This window comes from Anticarsia gemmatalis, chromosome 29, assembly GCF_050436995.1.
Source record: "Anticarsia gemmatalis isolate Benzon Research Colony breed Stoneville strain chromosome 29, ilAntGemm2 primary, whole genome shotgun sequence".
Classification (NCBI taxonomy): domain Eukaryota; kingdom Metazoa; phylum Arthropoda; class Insecta; order Lepidoptera; family Erebidae; genus Anticarsia; species Anticarsia gemmatalis.
In genome coordinates, this window is record NC_134773.1 from 4,537,555 (window position 1) to 4,560,610 (window position 23,056).

The 23,056-nt window shown below is 37.9% G+C and overlaps 2 protein-coding genes across 2 annotated transcripts in view; both read left to right on the forward strand.

Moving 5' to 3' along the window:
* LOC142985013 (unextended protein-like) overlaps positions 1-9,270 on the forward strand; it is a 51,187-nt gene extending 41,917 nt beyond the window's left edge. The window contains exons 11-14 of the mRNA XM_076132926.1: positions 481-610; positions 1,223-1,319; positions 2,205-2,282; positions 3,484-9,270. Coding sequence (XP_075989041.1) covers positions 481-610; positions 1,223-1,319; positions 2,205-2,282; positions 3,484-3,585 — 407 coding nt within the window. The 3' untranslated portion in view covers positions 3,586-9,270. The remainder of the gene's footprint in view (positions 1-480; positions 611-1,222; positions 1,320-2,204; positions 2,283-3,483) is intronic.
* Positions 9,271-9,710: 440 nt separating this feature from the next.
* LOC142985010 (trypsin-1-like) lies at positions 9,711-22,841 on the forward strand. The gene is made up of 11 exons (XM_076132923.1): positions 9,711-9,838; positions 10,466-10,581; positions 11,732-11,823; positions 13,776-13,843; positions 15,260-15,324; positions 16,165-16,340; positions 16,916-17,019; positions 19,459-19,614; positions 20,362-20,497; positions 21,023-21,160; positions 22,241-22,841. The coding sequence occupies exons 2-11, from the start codon at positions 10,506-10,508 to the stop codon at positions 22,391-22,393; spliced, it is 1,164 nt and encodes a 387-aa protein (XP_075989038.1). The 5' UTR covers positions 9,711-9,838; positions 10,466-10,505; the 3' UTR covers positions 22,394-22,841.
* Positions 22,842-23,056: the final 215 nt, after the last annotated feature.

Below are 23,056 nucleotides of genomic sequence, written 5' to 3' on the forward strand. Positions count from 1 at the left end.
CTAATTTACATTCGTATATTTATCGATAGTCGTCCGGAGTCTTTTAGTGAGCCCGATATATAACAATATGCTTGCCTCTTTGAAATTGTTGTGGTGCGGTCGGTAGTGCGATTGCCGAAAAGAGGTCCCGGGTTCAAAACCCCAGGCCGAAAAGTTGTTCTTAAGCATTATCTGTTAAAACTTTCTCAGTGACTGCCCGAAGTTAGGAAGTTGAGATCATAGATCTTCGTTCCACGTGTCGCCGTCGGTCCTACGCCTGACTTTTCTCTCATCGTGTCTGTTATCCGTCCCACCAGGTTATGAGAGTGATGGAATAGAGAGTGTACCTGTGTATTGTGCACACACTTGGACACTATAAACAACCACAGCACAGTCGGCCGGTTTCAGTGAAACTGGCCAACGTAGTATCATTACGAATGTTATATTGGATAGTTAATTGTCTTATTATATTTTAGTCATTATACTTATTCTTCTTTCCAGCGGAAGCCCCAGCTCCTTCAACCCTGGGCTCTCTTCAGAACCTGAACATGGACTCCATGTTGCGCCACACGTTCGTGCCCGACTACTCCGTGCGGGCCATCGCTGAACTTTACTATTTGACTATAAAGAGGTACGCTATACTCAATATTATTATAATTTATATTGACTCATGACTGTCCCACTGCTGGGCAAGGGTCTCCTCCCGTAATGAGGGAGGGGTTAGGCCTTGAGTCCACCACGCTGACCAAGTGCGGGTTAGAGACTGGATACCTTCAAGAACTATTCAAAAGAACTCTCAGACATGCAAGGTTATTTTGTTATATTATTACTAGCTGACCCACAAAAGGTTATTTTGCCATATAAATAAAAAGAAATTGTGTCACTAAAGGGTATAAAAAATAGATGTTGGCTGATTCTCAGACCTACTCAATATGTTCACAAAATTCCATGAGAATCGGTCAAGCCGTTTCGGAGGAGTACGGTAACTAACATTATGACATGAAAATTGTATATATAAGACTAGCTTTCACCCGCGACTTCCTCCGCCACCTGAATTTCCCCATGGAAATTCATCATTTTCCCGGGGTAAAAAGTAGCCTATGTCCTTTCTCGGGTATCAAAATATCTCCATACCAAATTTGATGCAAATTGGTTCAGTAGTTTAGGCGTGATTGAGTAACAGACAGACAGACAGAGTTACTTTCGCATTTATAATATTAGTATGGATTATGTGTTGTTCCAGGTCTATGTACTTAGCCGCCAAACGAGCAACGTTGATGGAGAAAGGTGTCTTAAACCGTGGTGGTACCAACGAACAGATTGAACCCGAAGTTGATAAGGTATGTATATTTTACTCTATTAACTATGCTCGGTTCGAATCCTGGGCCGGGACATTTTTTTTTCAGATATCTTAGTTGTTGCCTGAGGTTTGGAAGTTGAAGTTATAGTTCTCAATGCGTCGGGGACCACGTTTTTAATAGAACTTAAACGTGAAAATGTTGTTTAATAATTACCGGACTGACTTTGTCCGAGTATAGTTCTATCCTGTTGAATTTTGATACCATCAATCCCATACAAACTTTGTCACAAACATTCAAATTCAAATTCTTTTATTTCGGAAAATAAACCTAATATAAAGGAGCGAGAAAACCTTACTCTATATTTACACAATATACTTATATGCTATTTACCTTATAACTAAAGTACTTCTGTTGAACAAATTAAACAATTATAACTATAGGTTATGTCTTATAGTAGTGTTCCGTACCCTCCGAACTAGTGGAGACTGTATCTCAGAAAAACAAACATAAAAAACATAAACATAAAAGTTTATTCAATTTAGTTTAGTTGGTGTTGTTCAAAGGTTACTAGTACGCGCGTTATTTTTGAACATTTCGGTGATATTTTCTTCACCCATTACTGTCCCACTGCTGGGCAAAGGTCTCCTCCAAAGCGAGAGAGACCGACCAAGTGTTGGGAACGTTTTTGGTTGATTTTTATTTATGTATAGATAAGATATATTATTATGCATTCAAATTCAAAATTATTAATTCACAGAAAATATGGTACAAAAGTTGGTTAAAAAAAATGAGACAGTATCACATATTTTGTCATTAAGACATGCAAATATTAGGCATCAAACATAAGTAAAACTGAAACTAAAATTAATATATTCTAACCATTTTTAAAGTTATTTGTTACTAATATTATTGTTCTTTGCTCAGCTCCTCCGTGAAGGTGACGGCAACAACAGGATCGAGGAGATCAGGGAGGACAAGCCGCTCGCGGAACACGCCAAGCCGGTAACTATCATATTTTATACTAGCTTTTACCCGACACCTCCTCCGCGTGAACTTAGAACGGAATTTTCATAAATCAAAAATCAAAATCAAATCAATTTATTAATTTATGTCAAATATTGACACTTATGATAGTCGTTACAATTACTGATTCATCACTAGCTCGGAAAGGGGGTAGAGCCTTATGAGAAGAGCTAGCAACAAACTCACGCACACTCTTTTAAATCGCCAAAAGTTTTACAACGTGGCTGATACAATAAAACAGAATTTCGTCCCCCATTTTATCCCCTTGGTGGTAATCATAACATCTATATGCATGCCAAAGGTTTTTAACCATCTTAAACTATTTTCAATAGCAACCTGCTATATGGTAATAGGTTACATGGGACTAACAGTGTTAATGGTGAAACGAGGGTGTATATCATACACCTCTGCTTACATCATGTTATATAATAAACTAGCTTTTACCCGCTTCTTCGTCCGCCACCTGAATTTTCCCATAGGAATGCGTTATTTTCCCGGGGTAAAAAGTAGCCTATGTCCATTCTCGGTTACTAAAATATCTCCATACCAAATTTCATGCAAATTGGTTCAGTACTTTAGGCGTGATTGAGTAACAGACAGACAGACACAGTTATTTTCTCATTTATAATATTAGTATGGATAAATGTAAATATGTTTTGTCTTATTACACGCTGCTAGGATTTGGAAGTGCCTAGAATTAGGTATTAAGTTAAAGGTAAGGTACAGAATAAAACATTTAAAAAATAACTCATTAATGTCCCACTGCTGGGCAAGGGTCTCCTACTGTAATGAGGGAGGGGTTAGGCCTTGAGTCCACCACGCTGGCCAATTGCGGATTGGGGACTTCGTATACATTAAGAACTGTTCTAAAAAACTCTCAGGCATGCAAGGTTGCATCACGATGTTTTCCTTCACCGTTGGAACAAGTGATCATTATTTATAATACACACATCACTTCAAAAGCAACTCTCGGCGCGGTTATTCCATAGATGGGTGACCGAATACCACTTAGCTGAGAGTCTCCGTGCTTTGAAAGGCACGTTAAAAGTCGGCCCCGATTGTTCTCAATTAAGATTAACAGTCGTTAAGCCATGGTAAAGGCCTTTCAGAAACACTTTGACACTAGGTTGACCACTAACCATACGATATAAAAATCTAATGCTCACCCATCTTTTTCCAGCCCTTGCCTACCTCCGCCAGCCCTCATACGAACGCTACCTTCAAGTCAGCTGATAAAGACGAACCCAAGAACCCTGAAGAAGAGAAATTACTGAAACACTAATTTTTCAAGAAAATAACTCTTTTCTAAAGTTTCATAACTTATGGATAAGTCTTTGGTTAAACTGGTTAACAACAAATGTATGAAACTATCCGAAACTTGATGAAATTTAAACTACTTTTAAAACGAAAATATTATTAAATGTTGATCATCCCTTATTTATTATAAGGGGGTATTTTTTTAAAATATATGTAGCCTATATTTTACCCCGGCTATTTAACTATTTTTGTATTAGATTTCATCAAAATTGGTTTAACATTTTTAGCGTAAGCGTAGCTGATCGTCTTTGATAATTATCTATCAATTAATAAAATTGCATGAAATTTGAATGAAAATTCGTACAGTATTTTTTGAGTTAAATTTAAATTTTAATACAATAATATTTGCGTTTTAGAAGTAGTGTTGAATTATTGAAAAAAAAATTTAAGAAATGTATTTTTTTCAGCAAATATTCTATAATAGATTTATTGAAAAGTTACATTTTGCACAAACAAGCAAATAAATAATCTAATTTTAACCCATTACTGTCCCACTGCTGTGCAAGGGTCTCCTCCCGTAATGAGGGAGGGGTTAGACCTTGAGTCCACCACGCTGAACAACTATAGGTTGGACCATACAAATAAAAAAATGCATCCTCTGAGAAACGCATGCTAAGGCCTGAAAATTTCAACTTTTCAGTAAACTCTATAGAATAGAAATATTATTTTATAATGAAAAATTTGTACATTAATGTTTAAAAATCAAAATCACGTTTATATCATCAAGAAAAAAAACTCCCGTTTTTTAATAATTTTCAGTATATTATTTAAAATACTGCCTTAATTTTATAAGTGTAAATGTATGAAATAATTTTTTGTAATTTCTGTGTTATTTAGGTGTTATACACCTGTGCTTTACACCTTTTAAATAAATAGCGTAGTGATGGCGACAAACTAACTTGGTACATAAAATTCGGTATACGATCTGTGGGTTAAGCAAACCTTGGCGAGGTCATTCCATAGATGGGTGACCGCGTAGTGGTATTTGAACTGGGCGTCTCCGTGCTTCAGAGAACATGAAAATGCCGGTCCCGGTTGTTATCAATTAAGGTAACAGTCGTTAAGCCACGTCAAAGGCCTTCGGGCTTGAACAACTTTGACAGTAGGTTGACCACTAACCATACGATAAGAAGTAGCGAAGTTACTTCGCTTTCGCTTTCGCCTCGCCTTCGCTACGCTATACATGCCTGTGTAATAAAATGCGTTATATCAATGCAATATAATTATTTATTATTAAAATTTTTAATTTCTGTATGTTCATGACAGTTTTTCAACATTTTCTGAAAAACTTCTATTTTAATTATGTAATGAGTTATTTAAAGGCATATTATTTTGAGGTTCGATTCCTGTGTCAGGTCAATTTAAATTGTCAATTTTTATTATACCGACTATTTTGTAAAGTTGGCCGGTTTCAATGAAATTGGCCGCCGTAACCAAATATCAGCCAGAGTAATTATTATACCGTTCATTTTTGTTATTTGGATAATAAATTTGAAAATATTTAGTTCAAAATAACTCATTATATTAATCACAAATAAAATTATAATATTTTTATAAAATATATTGGATATATCAGTTCCTTATTGTCAATTTTTATAATTAAATCCAAAATTATCGAACCTCCGTTTATATGAAGACATTTAGATTCATACATAAATCTACGTAAGTCTTAGGTACTCAAATATTTTAGTATTCAAGCGAATACAAAAATCAATATCATTGGACAACTCACATACGGTCATTTGATTACAAACTAAGCAGAGCTTGTACTGTAACCAAGTAACTGATAAACATACTTATATACTTGTAAATACATACTTATATAGCTACATTAACAAGCTCAGAACAGATACTCGTGCTCATCACACAAATATTAGTCCCGGGTGTGATTGGAACCACACGCGGCGTTATTATTGCAGCGAGGTGACCACGTTAACCACCACCCAGGACAAATCTTTATGTGATGAGCACGAGTATCTGTTCTGAGCTTGTTAATGTATCTATAGAAGTATGTATTTACAAGTATATAAGTATGTTACGTTATATAATGATAACGGGAGGGGACGCCCTAGAAAGACATACACAGATCATATCGGTGATGTCTTGTAAAAAGGTCAGGTGTTCGTAACCGGCGGTCCTGTATGACAACATGTATGTATGTGGATGAAGCAAGGGAAGTTTGTAAGGATCGTACCAAGTGACGTTCTATGGTATCTGCCAAGTAGGGTTGCCATCCGTCCGGGTTTCCCCGGATTTGTCCTAGTTTAGAGGGCATCCGGGGAGCGTCCGGGGAAGGTTTCATTTGTAGACCGTGTTTTAAAAAAATAATAAATAAAAATAATTTGGGCCGCCTGCGAGACACGCACTATGCTCGCACACCACGATCAACCGACGAACCAAGTATATTCACCGTTCCCCCACTCCTCCCGTCGCGGTTGCTATTCTTGTTGACATGTCCGGCTTTCGGACTCTAAAATCCGGGGATTCCACGCGTCTTGTCCGGTTTCCCAAATTTTAAGATGGCAACCCTACTGCCAAGGAAGAAGGCGTGATTTTTTGTATGTTTGTATGTATGTTACTTGAAAACTGAAATATTTGAGTATCGGAGATTTGCGTAAGGAACTAATATGTCAAAATAATTCTTCCAAATAAATATCAATTTTATATATTGTAATGTATCTTAGTAGAGAATATATTTTAATAAATATATTTAAAAAGTGCCTTTATGTATCTAGTTGATTATATGTGTATAATTATGTATAAAATATTAAATAAAAAATTGTTTTTTAGAGCTATGTGATACATTTTGAATTACCCTATCCTTTACGGCTGTGGTCAATAATTGACCATTAATGACCATGTCAATTATTAGCAAAACTGCAAAAATATATATTGACTGCAAACTGCAAGTGTCGACTGCAAACTGCAGTAACTAACTGCAAACCGCAAGTGATTTTTTAACTATTAAGTACATAATTACCTAACATTTTCTAAATTCAGTAGAATTCTCAACTCGGATATTGAACCTGGGAGTTCGCGGATTGCAGTCTGTGGTTAGTATTTAAGATGCTTTAATACGTGCCTTAATTAATTTAAAATGTATCATATTGCCAATAATTTATAATATAACTGTAAAATATTTTGTTTTGCTCTAACTTTAAAGATGAGATGAGAGAAAGAGAGGTCCGAGATTTTAAAAATAATGTTTTGTAAAGTATGGTATGAGCGATCGAGTGGTCTTGGATTCGATTCTCATACACATGTTTCCAATATTGGCCAGTGCCGAAACGTCAAGAAAAATATTCTACAGTTATTATTATGTAGTTGCATGTTACAAATTGTTACATTTAGAACCAGTTTCAAAACTCTCAGATAACTGTCAGTTAATTTATCAGAAGGAATTTAAGCAAAATTTTTTTATAAATAGTTGCTTTAAAACGAAAAGTGCCACAAATCAAAAATATTAAAAATTCCTTTCCTCCGTGACGCTTAACCACTGCGCCACGGAGGAAAGGAATTTATGTCGGGTTCGATTCCCAGACGGAACAATTTTATTATTTGTGCGATCCACAAATAGTTGTTTCGTGTCTGGTTGTACTTTGTCCCCGTTGTTTGTATGTTTGTAAAAGTCTCGACACAAGAGCAATTCTTAGTGCGGGAGTTGTATTTTCTAAAAAAAACCTGGCCCTTTTGTTTCAAAGCAGCGAAATAGGATTGTAGCGGGTCGCTACATCTACTGGGACCAGCGCACAACCAACCACCACGCGCAGTGAGACTGACGTCACAAGTCCTGAATCGCGCTATCGAAGTTTGCACTGCAACTGGCTATATATACAAGTTCCCGACTACAACAGTCGGGCACTAGGCCCACCAGGCACGATCACCTCGCCTGGTCGGAGGATCCTCCCTTTGTGTTCGAGGAACATGATCACCTCGTTCCTCCACATGATATTTCTTTATCTAGTAGTTAAGTTATCTGACACTTATAAGCTATGAAACTGGTACTTTATACAAATTGATTAGTCGGTTTTTAAATCGAAAGCATTTCAGCGTATTAACAATATTATATAGAAATAGAATAGGAATTGTTGAATTTTAAATACATTATTTATTAGAGATATTTCCATACATATATTAGGTCGAGGAAAAAGTCTTTTCGCATTATAGTATGCATGAACTTGTAATAAAATCTTTTCTCTACACAAAAAAGCTCGATATTTGGGTACCTCACGAGCTCACTGAAAGAAACCTAATGAACCGTGTACTCATTTGTGATTCTTGAAGCCAAAGAGATTTTATTACAAGTTCATACATACTATAATGCGAAAAGACTTTTTCCCCGACCTAATACATAAAATCGCGCCTTTTTCATTGACTAAAAAACGTCACTTGGTACGATCCTTACAAACTTCCCTTGCCACATTTGTAGCCAGTTGCACTAACTAATCGGTAAACGATTTGTGAGTTAAGTAACCTTGGCGCGGTCATTCTATAGATGGGTGACCGCATAGGGGTATTTAACTGAGCGTCTCCGTATGTCGGAGGCCTTGTAAAAAATCCTGGTTGTCAATTAAGATAACAGTCGTTAAGCCACATCAAAGGCCTTTCGGGCTTGAACAACTTTGACACTAGGTTGACCACTAACCATACGATAAGAATCGTAGCAAGCGTTCTGTCTGCCTAACTTCTAAAGGTGTGATGTTATATATATTATGTAAATAAATAAATAAATTTAACCCATTACTGTCCCACTGCTGGGCAAGGGTCTCCTCCCGTAATGAGGGAGGGGTTAGGCCTGAGTCCACCACGCTGGCCAAGTGCGGGTTGGGGACTTTTTTATATATTATGTATCTCTAGTAAATAATGTAAGCAATACATATTTAAACTTAATTATTTTTGTGCCTTAAAAAGTACTTACGAGTATATACATTAGTATTTGTCTTCCAATTATTAAATAAATGAAAAGGTTGCTACACACATCGCACTAATAATACAATTTGACATTTGCTATGAAGATACCTTAGCAAGTGTAGAGGAGCACTAAGAGAGGATTTTTGAAAATTCCTCTCGGTCAAAGCTGCGGGCAGAAAGCTAGTTTTGTATAATTGAGTCTATAATTCTTATGTACATAAATAATATAAGCTTTTATATGTATTGCCAAGTTAAATAATTAAATTGTGCAACTTAGTAGAGAGTCTTGTATACAAGGTTCGCGGTACGGAGGTGTACAACATACAGAATGTATAACATCAGTGACTCGGCTTATACAGCTGACGGTGACCTGTTTCATACACATACTTTATTTTGGAAATACACTGTATAATCTATATAAATTAAAAAGGATCACCAAAATATATGTATGGGCATATTTTTTCCAAAATCAAATTAAATTGGATAATATTTTTTAACTTTGTTACTGTTGGGACAAGGTTTATTTGGGATCGATGGGAACAAAATTCCCACGGGAATAGAATCAATGGGATAAAAATGTATTGGACGCTAGTTTATTAAAAGCTATTAATCCTGCATGCTAAGATTCTGTACTAAGTTGTCAAACTATAATGTACTTAGTATTTTTAGGCATAGCAACATTTGTTGGCCTTTTTAAATAGCATCACGTTTTATTTAAAAATAAAATTCTTTATAATTAGTTTTTTATTTTATTTCTTTTTAAAAAGTTTATAAATTTAATCAGCATTTATTTCGATTTTTTTCGTGAATAAATGAGTTTTTTACTGAAATCTCCTTCGTTTTATTTTGCCTCTGTTACGTCGGTAGTGTATTCGACTGCTAACGAAAGAGATCAACAGCACTTAGTCCAACCTAAATCGAAACCGAGACTCTTATTTATAAACGTGCTATAAACCTATTTTAGTTATAAAGCTACTATAATATGTTTTCTTTTTTTCATTTCGCTAAAGAGTGAAATAAACAAAACACTAGAAGCCTTTAAATAGCTTCGTAATATATTTTTATGAATAAGAGGTTTAGTGTTTAGCAGTCAGCTACACAAGTACTGACCATGTCTTCGTCCCAACAATAAAAAAAAAACCTATATATTCTTTTAGGTACCTACAGATACTTAAGATGGTTAAATACAGCAGGCGAATAAGAAGAGCTGGCAATAAACTGGCCACTCCTTTTAACCGCCAAATATGCGTGTCTTTATCAAAATTCGGGCTGGCAACACTGGCGCCGACGCCGGTCAAGGACTCAAGGTCAAGTAGTCTCGAATTTTTAATGTCATCGACAAATACCGCGCGCTCGCTATTCGAAAAAAAAATGGTGGCCTTTTCCCGCGTCAGTGTTTAGTGCAATACGTTTACGAAATTTATTGTTCTCGCTATCCTATACCTATGTTTTACTCCTATCTTCAAGTGCTAAATGTGTTTAAACTATAAATTGTGCTCATCTTAAATCCTTTATACATCTTCGTTGCAGTGTTATTGTTAAAACGAGAGCAGCTAGGTATTTATACTTCGCTAACACAAATTTTGCTAAAATCGTTCCTTTATGTCAAATGATTTATTGTTGTTTTATATGCTATAAAGAATTCGCAATGTACCTACATACCTAATACGTTAAAAATCTTATTCAATGCTATCTAAACGTAGATAACTACCTACCTACTTTTTCTACAAAAGTTATCAAGTTTTCCAATTTAAACGCTTCTACTGTAAAGTTCAGTTTACCAGTTGCGTAGTATAAATAGCTGTCGTTCAGTGACGTTTGAGACAAAATTATAATAATTATATTATGTAGGTATAAGTCACGAGAGTTTTAAATTGTTAACGTTATTGACGCATCATTCACACTACATTTTTACATTATTATTTTATTATCAGTGGTGAACCGAAGTGCTTACGGTGCGGTCATTCCGTAAATATGTATAAAACACTCATGGTTTTAGTCCTAGCTGCTTTTGTGGCCTGTGATCCAGTTAACAAAGAAATGAAAGAAGGTAAGTCATGTTTTTACAACTATGTTTAAGTAGGTACCAGTCAAATCAGCTACTCTTTATGAAAATAAAATGTCCAAATTACATTTTTAAATGTAGTGTAGTGACGTCACGATACCTTATTTTCGTTGGAATCGAATGATAATTGCAATTTCAACATTATTTACGAAAAAATACCGTAGTCTGAGCATTTTTGATGGAGATTAATATTTTTTCGCTAACCCAAGTTTAGCGCAGCACGCTAAAGTTTTGTATGAGTTTTAACGCTATTGAATAGATAAACTACCGCTGAATGTACCTCAGAATCCGGGGGTTAGTCAATTAATTAACCAATTCACTATCGTACTGGTCCGATTTAGTCCGGATGTGGTAGCGTCGAGTCCATTCCCATTTGAATTTCGATCCATTTGATTCCATACAAACCCGATAGTTACAAATAGGTATATTATTATTTTAGCCTAATTCTGTGTCCCACTGCTGAGCAAAGGCCTCCCCTAGACTACGAGTCCCCTCGGTCGCAAATGAGTCCAATTTTACAAACATATTAATGAAGTATTATCCAATTTAGTTTAGTTGCAACAAAGTTATGCGCGTAAGTACCTACCTACATTACACATTTCGGTGATTCATTTTTATTTATATCGATTATCGCTTACTCCGTCTTTGTCCAAGTACATATTTATAACACATAGGTATCCGGCAATATAAAGTAGAATACTAAGGCGCTCATAGCAAGTTGCGCTCACCGGTCGGTAAACGATCTGTGGGTTAAGCAACCCTTGGCGCGGTCATTCCATAGATGGGTGACCGCATAGTGGTTTGGCGATAGCGATCTTCAATGAAATAGTATGACATGCCCTTTCCTCTTGTTAACTCAACACTTACTTTTCTCATTCCGGTGACATTTGCCCAGCAGTGGGACAGCAGTGGGTTAAAGTCATTTATATTACTGCTGTTTAGGTCACCACGCCGCTACCATTGCGTCGGGAGGTCGTGGGTTCGATTCCCACAGAGGATAATTGTTTGTGCGATCCACAAATAATTGTTTAAGGTCTGGTTGCACGTTGTATCCGTTGTTTATATATTTGTAAAAGTCCCCGCGACACAAGAGCGATTCTAAGTGCGGGAGTCTTTAAAAAAAAACATGTTACAGCACCCGGCTGCGAGTGGGAGGGGGTGAAAGGCAAATGCGTTGAAGCACACAGATGCCTTACCACACTAAGCAGAAGTGACCCTGAGCGTCCAGTGAGTATGAACACCCATCCATTTCTATACCTTTAGGGAAGGTTCATATCTGACGGAAGATGCGTCGGGAGTAACTTAATTTGTATGGGCTTCGCACCACACTTATATACGCACGACATTTATATACTCAGCGACAGTCAAGCAGCTATTAAAGCTCTTTGCTGTTTTAAGGTCAATTCGGGACTTGTACTGAATTGCATAAAGAACCTGAACAAGGTAGGTCGTACAAACAACGTTAGGCTAGTTTGGGTACCAGGCCATGCGGGCATAGATGGGAATGAGAAAGCTGATGAACTTGCACGGAAAGGATCAGAATCACTCCCAATAGGTCCAGAACCAATAATTGGACTACCTGATGCGACAGTCAAACTGGCCATAACCAACTTCACCAGGGACCAGCATCTGAAAGAATGGAAAGCCATATCTGGACTAACCCATTCGAAACTGTTCATAAATAACGTCAACAAAAGCTGGAGTAATAACCTAATAAACCTCAGCAAAGACAGCATCAAGAAAATACTTGGTGCTTTCACAGGACACTACGGCACGAACTACATGTTAAATAAAATAGGTGCCATAGATGACCCTAAATGCAGGCACTGCAATGAAGAAGCAGAAACCATGAAACACATACTGTGCGAGTGTGTGCTTTAGGAACGAAAAGAATGGATCTTCTAGGATGCGGTTACCCTAAACCAGAAGACTACAGGCTGCTTCCGGTGGGGTGCATAGCAAAACTGATGAGTTTTGCCCTGCCCCCCAACGTCTAGGGAGGGGGTGACACAAAAGATCAGGAATGGTCGAAGTGTCAGCCAGGCATTAACTGGCAAGATAAGATAAGATGGGCTTCGCACCGACGCATCATCGGTTGAGTCTGGACGGTCGAGTGTTTTTTCTATACATTTGTCTGTTGTGGCGTTGCGTAACCGATAATACGCGACGTATGTTCGTCAGTTATGAACCTTCCCTTATTTATGTAACAAGTATAATTTTTTATTACATTAGACTGTAATATCTTCGATGGCCGTTGTCGTAAGCCGTTGGCTGTTATGACGTAGGCATCCGCTAAGAAAGGATTTTAATCAATTCTACCCTCAAGGGCATGAAAGTTTGTATGAAACTATGTCAATTTAGAACCGATCGGGCTGAAATTTTGCATGCATTAAGTTACTATAACGAAGGCATCCTCGAAGAAAGGATTTTTATAATCACTTTTAAGGGGATAAAATATGAAAGGTTGTTTAAATTTTCCTAGATTTTTGATTGATGAATAATCTGTTCTATAGTTTTATATAAAAGAACGGAAACGGAAAATCTATTGTCCATGTTGGCGAAGTAGCGGGTGAAAGCTAGTCCACACATCCTACTTCCTACTAATATTATAAATACTGTCTCCGTGGCGCAGTGGTTTAGGTCGCCACGCCGATACCACTGCGTCGGGTGGTCGTGGGCTCGATTCCCACACGGATCAATTATTTGTGCGATCCACAAATGATTGTTTCGTGTCTGGTTGTACTTTGTGTCCGTTGTTTGTATGTTTGTAAAAGTCCCCGCGACACAAGAGCAATTCTTAGTGCGGGATTGTCTTTTAAAAAACAGAAGAAGAAATGCGAAAGATTGTGACAATGTATGTATGTATGGATGTGCTACTCTTTCACGCAAATACTACTGAACCGATTACGATGAAATTTGGTATATAGGTAGCTGAAGACCCAGAATAACACATAGGCTGCTTATCCCGGAGTTCCTGAAGGATCGGGATTTACACGGGAAGGGTTCTCACGCGGTCGAAGTCGCGGGCGGCCTCTAGTAAGTTTATAAGGTCGTTGTTGCGTGAGGTATAAATCTGTGAGTGTTTGTTCATATTATCACTTATATATAAGTTATCAGTTAGTTTATATTGTGTTATTAACGAAGCGTTTATCTGTCGATGACGTCACGGCGGGTCTCAGGCGTGCGCTGAACAAGGAGAACCCTCGCTCATCTGCTGTACCGACTGTGAGCTCGTTGAAGACACTAGGTATGTATTAATGTACTCAAGAACTTATGTAAACTTAACGCGAATAATCCCGGTTTCTGAGGGACATTTAGCGGTAGTTTATTTATTCAATACTAGCTGACTCGCGCAACTTCGCTTGCGTCACATAAGAGATTGTGACAAAATTTTCCCCGTTTTTGTAACATTTTTTATTGCTACTCTGCTCCTATTGGTCGTACCGTGATGATATATAGCCTATAACATTCCTCGATAAATGGCCTATCTACCACTGAAAGAATTTTTGAAATCGGGCCAGTAGTTCCTGAGATTAGCGCGTTCAAACAAACAAGCAATCAAACAAATAAACAAACTCTTCAGAAGACGTCACATGGTAGACTTTTCCTGGTAGATATTTCATGATGAAGACGTCACATGGTAGAATTTTCCATGATGAAGACGTCACATGGTTGAATTTTCCATGAAGAAGACGTCACATGGTAGAATTTTCTATGATGAAGATGTCACATGGTAGACTTTTCCTGGTAGATTTCATGATGATGACGTCACATGGTAGAATTTTCCATGATGAAGACGTCACATGGTAGACTTTTTCTGGTAGATTTCATGATGATGACGTCACATGGTAGAATTTTCCATGGTGAAGACATCACATGGTAGAATTTTCCATGATGAAGACGTCACAAGGTAGAATTTTTCATGATGAAGACGTCACAAGGTAGAATTTTTCATGATGAAGACGTCACATGGTAGAATTTTCCATTATGAAGACGTCACATGGTAGAATTTTCCTGGTAGATTTCATGATGATGACGTCACATGGTAGTTTTTTCCTGGTAGATTTCATGATGATGGCGTCACATGGTAGAATTTTCCATGGTGAAGACATCACATGGTAGAATTTTCCATGATGATGACGTCACATGGTAGAACATTCCATAAGGAAGACGTCACTATTGTTGATATCTAAAGTTATTGTTGCAGTTGGTGTATTTAGAAAACTGGACCGATATTAGAAAATATTTAACTTTTCCCATGATTTAAACACTAAACCCTATTCGTATTCTAAATTTTAAGCTTCTAAGTCTGCTAGAAGTACCTTAGACTTTTGATGATCGGTGAGTCAGTGAGTCAGTAAGTCAGTGAATCAGTGAGTGACAAAATTCAATATTTTAGCAAGTTGTCATTCTTAAACTACTGGTTCAAAATTAACTGAAAATTTAAATATACCGTGTTTATACAATGACTGATTAGTTGCTGAAAATTCAGGCTTCTTGTTTCATTCACAACGAAATTATAGGGGGGTCGAAAATTGCCCGAATTGCTTCGAGAAAAGATGGCCGTGCCACTTTTTTTGCTCGACTTGCGGGTCGAGCGCGGGCAGATCTACCACTAGAATTCTCACATTGAGCGTGTGTGTAAAGGCGGCCATTGTTGCAGAAAAGCTGTTATAGCTCCTCATAGTCCCGAGCTCCTCTGGAAGGATGGCCGTAAAGCACGAGATCGTAAGTAATACCTTAAAAATCAAATAATATATTCATTTAGGTCAAATGCTGACACTTATGATAGTAGTAAAGAGTGTGAATTTACCGCCAGTTCGGAAGGTAGGGCCAATGAGAACAGCTGCCAACAAACTCCTGGCCACTCTTTTTAATCGCCAAATGGTTTTAACAATATTTCTATTAGGTATACATCATTGATAATGTAGGGAGCTGCTACCAACACTACCGAACACACATACGGTTCATAACAAATTAAATTAATATAATATTAAAACTTTGGCAGTAAACAAGTTCAAATTTCGCCTCGAGGGGAGGCCCTAAAAACGGTCAGGTGCTACTCGTAACCGGCGGTCCTGTATGACAACATGTATGTATGTGATAGCAAGGGAAGTTTGTAAGGATCATACCATTGTTCTATATTCATACAAACATACAAAATATGTTACATACATACATACAAACAAACATGAAAACACTCGTTGCTGCCCCTATCATAATCCAATGATGTAAAAGGCTGTATTCTAAGGAATCATTTAAACAACTTTTGACGCTTAAGTGGCGCTGTGGTGATGGTCGCCATGCCGCTACTACTGCGTCGGGAGGTCGTGGGTTCAATTCCCACACGGAACAAATGATCAAATATTTGAGCAATCCGCAAATAGTTGTTTCGGGTCTGGTTGGACTTTGTATCCGTTGTTTTTATGTTTGTAAAAGTCCCCGCGACACAAGAGCAATTTTTATTGCGGGAGCTGTGAAAATCGAAAATTTACTTGCTCGCTTGCAGCAATATTCAGACACACAAAGTAGTTTGGCTCCGGCTATAATAGATGAATGTTTTTATAGAATGTTTGACGTACCTAGACGATCGCGAGGTACCGAATCAGTGTGTGCAAGATACCTCTTATGGGGGTATTTCAAAAGACTTTGACTCGGAAAGACGCTGCCACTATGCAGGATATTATGGCATAGGGGGTTCTCCCCCCGAAGGCTTTCCACCAACCACCAAGAACCCTTATGAGGTAACTATTCAACGTTCTAAATCTATCATTTACTCACTGAGCTCAAGTTAATTTGTGGGTCCCGGCTGTCATTCTCTCATCTTTGACAGTCGTTAACAGTAGTCAGAAGCTTGAAAATCTGACAACCAGTCTAAGCGCGCGTTCCCACTATGCCGTGACGACAAATAATCGTGTAGTTTTAAGTGTCGTGGCTTATATGTTTAAATGGAGGTGTTCACATATAGAACGACACGACTTACTGTCGTCTACGACATTTTTTGCAGTGACGACAGATTATCGTGACAGTGGGGACGGCTAGATACGACAGTCACTGAACGATATATTTATTTTGACGACAAACAATCGTTATAATGGGAACAGCTAGTGACGATAGTCGTCCAACGATAAATTAATCGTTACGACATAGTGGGGACGCGCCTACTTAGTATCGTGTTATATCCCAACTGTGTTGTGGAGGTCCGATAGACAGTCGCTGCATGTACAATACTGGTATTCAGCTGCATCCGGTGAGACTGGAAGCTGACTCCAACATAGTTGGAAGAAAGGCTGATATATATTTGTATTTAATTGTTCAGGCCCTGATTGGTTTCGGTGCAGATGTAAATAGTGCGTTCTGGAAGACTTCAGGAGCTATTATTACTAAGAAGTTTGTCGTCACTACGGCCTATGCCAATGTGGGGTATGTCCAACCATTATACTATGACAGTGATGTAATAGAGTGTGTATCTGTGTATTGTACACACGGAATAACTAACACAAGAGGAAGGGGTCATGTGGGCGTGTCGCGCGTGCCATATGAAGTATGTGCAGCTATACCTACCCTAGTACTAACCTAAGAGATGACACTGAAACCACGTAGATACAATTCCGACATAAAGCACAAAGTATTAGTGCAAAATACGACTCTAATGTCATTGAAATATGGCTGGGCATTTTAACTTGTAAGTCGTTTATTCCTTTTCATATTTCAGTGTGCGTTAAATGTCATCGGCTGAGTTTGACGAAAACCATCTTCAATGAAATAATATGACATGCCCTTTCTTCTTGTGTTAGTTGTTCCGTATCTCGATTCTCTACCACTATCGACTACCGACAACCGGCTAGCTATCGAAATTTTGACATTTAGAATGTACTGCCAAAATGTTTCCTACGACACCCGTCAGAGGCGCTGATCAGATTTTCATACAAAATTTCTCGATGACAGTTCGGTTGACGGTAGTCGATAGTAGTAGAGAATCGAGGCACCGTGGTCCTTATGTAATAGATTGTGTATTGTACACAAACTTTTACACTATAAAACCTGTCAGACGGTTTCAATTGAACTGGCCGCCATTTCCGAATTTCTGGTTGAAAAACACTTAAATGGTTTAAAGTAAAAAAAAGATTTCTTCAGACCGAAACTTGGCAACAGCGGCCAGTTCCATTAAAACTGTCCAGCAGGATTTTGTTTACATTGTCTCAAAATGTGTATTATGAAAAACTAGCCGACCCGCGCAACTTCGTTTGCGTCACATACCTAAGAGAGAATGGGTCAGAATTTTCCACGTTTTTGTAACACTTTTTACTGTTACTCTACTCCTATTGGTCGTAGCGTGATGATATAAAATATGCTTTTTTTCACGAAAAATATTCTCAAAATTATTTATATCTCTTAATATAACGAAATCGCGCTAAGGCATATCCGCCATTAAAACAGTTGCCATGACAACGGAATTTTGTTAATTCAGTGTCATTATAATATTGAATATTCGCGACTTCGTTCGCCACCTGAATTTTCCCGGGAAATGCGTGATTTTCCCGGGGTAAAAAGTAGCCTATGTCTTTTCTCGGGTATCAAAATATTTTCATACCAAATTTCATGCAAATTGGTTCAGTAGTTTAGGCGTGATTGAGTAGCAGACAGACAGACAGACAGACAGAGTTACTTTCGCATTTATAATATTACTAGCTGACCCGCGCAACTTCGCTTGCGTCACATAAGAGAGAATGGTACAGAATTTTCCACGTTATTGTAACACTTTTTTACTGTTACTCTGCTCCTATTGGTCGTAGCGTGATGATATAAAATATGCTTTTTTTTCACGAAAAATATTCTTAAAATTATTTATATCTCTTAATATAACGAAGTCGCGCTAAGGCATATCCGCCATTAAAACAGTTGCCATGACAACGGAATTTTGTTAATTTAATGTCATTATAATATTGATTATTCGCGACTTCGATCGCCACCTGAATTTTCCCGGGAAATTCGTCAATTTCCCGGAGTAAAAAGTAGCCTATGTCCTTTCTCGGGTATCAAAATAACTCAGCGTCGGGTAAAAATATTCTCAAAATTATTTATATCTCATATAACTCGCGCTAAAGCATATCCGCCATTAAAACTGTTGCCATGACAACGGAATTTTGTTAATTCAATGTCATTATAATATTGATAATTCGCGACTTCGGTGGCGAAACCTGAATTTTCCCGGGAAATGCGTCATTTTCCCGGGGTAAAAAGTAGCCTATGTCCTTTCTCGGGTATCAAACTATCTCCATACCAAATTTCATGCAAATTGGTTCAGTAGTTTAGGCGTGATTGAGTAGCAGACAGACAGACAGACAGACAGACAGACAGACAGACAGAGTTACTTTCGCATTTATAATATTAGTATGGAGTATGGATAGAGGCCGCCCGCGACTTCGTCCGCCTGGAAACCCTTCCTGTACAAATCCCGATCCCTCGGGAACACCGGAATAAATAGCCTATGTGTTATTCTGGGTCTTCAGCTACCTATATACCAAAATTTCGGATCAATTGCATTTGCGTGAAAGAGTAACAAACATCCATACATTGTCACAAACTTTCGCATTCATAGTATTAGAAGGATTAAGTAGGATATATTAAGGTCGAGGAAAAAGTCTTATTGCATTATAGTATGTATGAACTTGTAATAAAATCTTTTCTCTACACAAAAAAGCTCGATATTTGGTTACCTCACGAGCTCCCTGAAAGAAACCTAATGAACCGTGTACTCATTTGTGATTCTTGAAGCCAAAGAGATTTCATTACAAGTTCATACATACTATAATGCGAAAAGACTTTTTCCCCGACCTAATAATCATTATTTTTGCGCAGGGCTGAGGTTCCAAAATTCGTTGGATTAGGTGTGTTTAACCGTAGAGACAATAAGAGTAGCTGGCAGGTCCACAACGTGAAGGAGGTGCTCCCTCACCCTCAGTACTCCGAGCACTCACGAGACAACGACATCGCCCTCTTACAGCTGGAGACTGCGTGAGTAACTTACCTCCGGTTTCTGAGGTACATTTAGCGGTAGTTTATCTATTCAATAGTGTTTAAACTCATATAAACATGACAGTTTGGCGCCCGTAGCCAGTTGCACTCACCAGTCGGTAAACGATCTGTGGGTTAAGCAAACCTTGGCGCGGTCATTCCGTAGATGGGTGACCGCATAGCGGTATTTAACTGGGTGTCTCCATGCTTCGGAGGGCACGTAAAAAGTCGGTCCCGGTTGTTGTCAATCAAGATAACAGTCGTTAAGCCATGTCAAAGGCCTTTCGGGCGGCTTGAATAACTTTGACACTAGGTTGACCACTAACTATACAATTCGATGTAGTAGGAGTATGACAGTTTGGAAAGATAAACTACCGCTAAATATACCTCAGAAACTGAGGGTGAGTAATAAAATCATAGTTTGCTTACTTAACACTACTGCCTCCTCGGCGCAGTGGTTAAGGTCGCCATCCCGCTACCATTGCGTCGGGACTTCATGGGTTCGATTCCCACACCGAAAGATAATTTGTGCAATGCACAAATAGTTGTTTCGTGTCTGGTTGTACTTTGTGTCCGTTGTTTGTAGGTTTGTAAAAGTCTCAACACAAGAGCAGTTATTAATGCAGGAGTTGTCAAAAAAATTGATGATTTTGGGAGGAGATCCCAGCAGCGGGAAAATAATTAAACTTATTTTAATTTTAGGAAATAAGTCATTGTTTTAATTAAATTATTTAATTGTTTATACAGGATTACTTTTAATCGTAATGTTCTGCCGGTGTGCCTTCCCGAACTGACTGCTGAATTTGAAACCAACTCAGCGCGGGCTACATCGTGGAAGAATTTCGATATAGATGAACAAACTTACACAAATACGCCTAATGTTGTAAGTTATATACATAATATGTTTAATTGCACGTTTGTCTGTGTGGTTAACGTGGTCACCTCGCCGCAATAATAACGCCGCGTGTGGTTCCAATCACACCCGGGACTAATATTTGTGTGATGAGCACGAGTATCTGTTCTGAGCTTGTTCATGTATCTATATAAGTATGTATTTACAAGTATATAAGTATGTTTATCAGTTGTCCGGTTACAGTACAAGCTCTGCTTAGTTTAAAATCAGATAACTGTGTGTGAGTTGTCCAAATATAATTATATATTTAAACAATTTGAATAATTTCGCTTTATCATAATAAACGATCAGGTCAGCTTGTAAAGTATTGCAGTACAGTAAAATCTTTTCTCTGCACAAAAAAGCTCTATATTTGGGTACCTCACGAGCTCACTGAAAGAAACCTAATGAACCGTGTACTCATTTGAGATTCTTGAAGCCAAAGAGATTTTATTACAAGTTCATACATACTATAATGCGAAAAGACTTTTTCCTTTTAAACTTTTGTTGGTACAGGTGAGAGGAGAAACAACAGTCGACGCGGTTGAATGCGCAAGGAGGGCTAGTACTCTGCCTATAGAATGCTTCGTACACCTGCCACCTGGAGTTAACGATGATACTCAAATCTGTTTCGAAAACAATGAGAATAGGATGGTAAGTCAAACTGTCACGTCTTGTTTGTGAGGATGTATGAATTACTCTAACTCGAAATTTATATATAATATTCATCATGGAAAATTCTACCATGTGTAGTCTTCATCATGGAAAATTCTACCATGTGACGTCATCATCATGAGAAAGTCTACCATGTGACGTCTTCATCGTGGAAAATTCTACCGATTGACGTCTTCATCATCGAAAATTCAATTCTACCGATTGACGTCATCATCATGGAAAATTCTACCGATTGACGTCTTCGTCTTGGAAAATTCTACCGATTGAAGTCTTCGTCTTGGAAAATTCTACCGATTGAAGTCTTCTTCATGGAAAATTCTACCGATTGACGTCTTCATCATGAAAGATTCTACCGATGGACGTCTTCATCATGAAAAATTCTACCATGTGACGTCATCATCATGGAAAATTCTACCATGTGACGTCATCATCATGAGAAAGTCTACCATGTGACGTCTTCATCGTGAAAAATTCTACCGATTGACGTCTTCATCATGGAATATTCTACCGATTGACGTCTTCATCATGGAAAATTCTACCAAGTGACGTAGTCATCATAAAACTACCAGGAAAATGTGTGTATTAGAAATAATGATCACTTGTTCCAACGGTGAAGGAAGACATCGTGCAACCTTGCATGCCTGAGAGTTCTTTAGAACAGTTCTTGAAGGTTTGTAAAGTCGCCAACCCGCACTTGGTCAGCGTGGTGGACTCAAGGCCTAACCCCATCCTCATTACGGGAGGAGACCCTTGCCCAGTAGTGGGACATTAATGGGTTAAATTATTTATTACTAGCTGACCCGCGCAACTTCGCTTGCATCATATAAGAGAGAATGGGCCAAAATTTTCCCCATTTTTGCAACATTTTTCACTGGTACTCTGCTCCTATTGTCAGTAGCGTGATGATATATAGCCTATAACCTTCCTCGATAAATGGTCTATCTAACACTGAAAGAATATTTCAATTCGGACCAGTAGTTCCTGAGATTAGCGCGTTCAAACAAACAAACTCTTGAGCTTTATAATATTAGTATAGATATGAATTTTATTTTGTTACAGGATGCCCTCGGAAGCCCGCTAGTGGTGACTACGTATATCTCTCATTGTATGAACACTCTGATCGGCATCAACACATATGGCTGCCAGCGCATCGGTATTTACACCAAGGTACAACCCCACGTACCCTGGATTGCAAGCATTGTGTGGCCTTGAACCAAGAAAAGTACCCTATACTACACCCAATAGTCGAAAAGACTATTAATACTAAATGCTTGTTATTTTCTACAAATGAAATAAAATATTAGGTCGGGAAAAGTCTTTTCGCATTATAGTATGTATGAACTTGTAATAAAATCTTTTCTCTACACATAAAGAGCTCGATATTTGGGTACCTCACGAGCTCACTGAAAGAAACCTAATGAACCGTGTACTCATTTGTGATTTTTGAAGTCAAAGAGATTTTATTACAAGTTCATACATACTATAACGCTAAGACTTTTTCCCCGACCTAATATATTATTCATGAACCAAAAATTATACGGTTATAAGTCTAGTTGAAGCTGTGTCGATGTATTTTGATTATTACACTATCGTATTATAAGATATTACGATACATTGTCAGCAATTAGCAAGAAAATACTCTTATAAAAATAAAATTTGACAGTCGTTCTTTATTTTTCCCCTAGGGAATGATTTTCTAAAAATATATATTTATTTATTTCTTTTGAAGACCCACATTTACACACCTAACATCGAAAATTAAAAAAAATCTAACATCCATCCCCTATTTGAACCCCTTAGGGGATGATTTTAATTACAATTTCCCGATCCGGGAATAGAACACGAGACCTTATAATCAGTAGTCGGATTCACTAC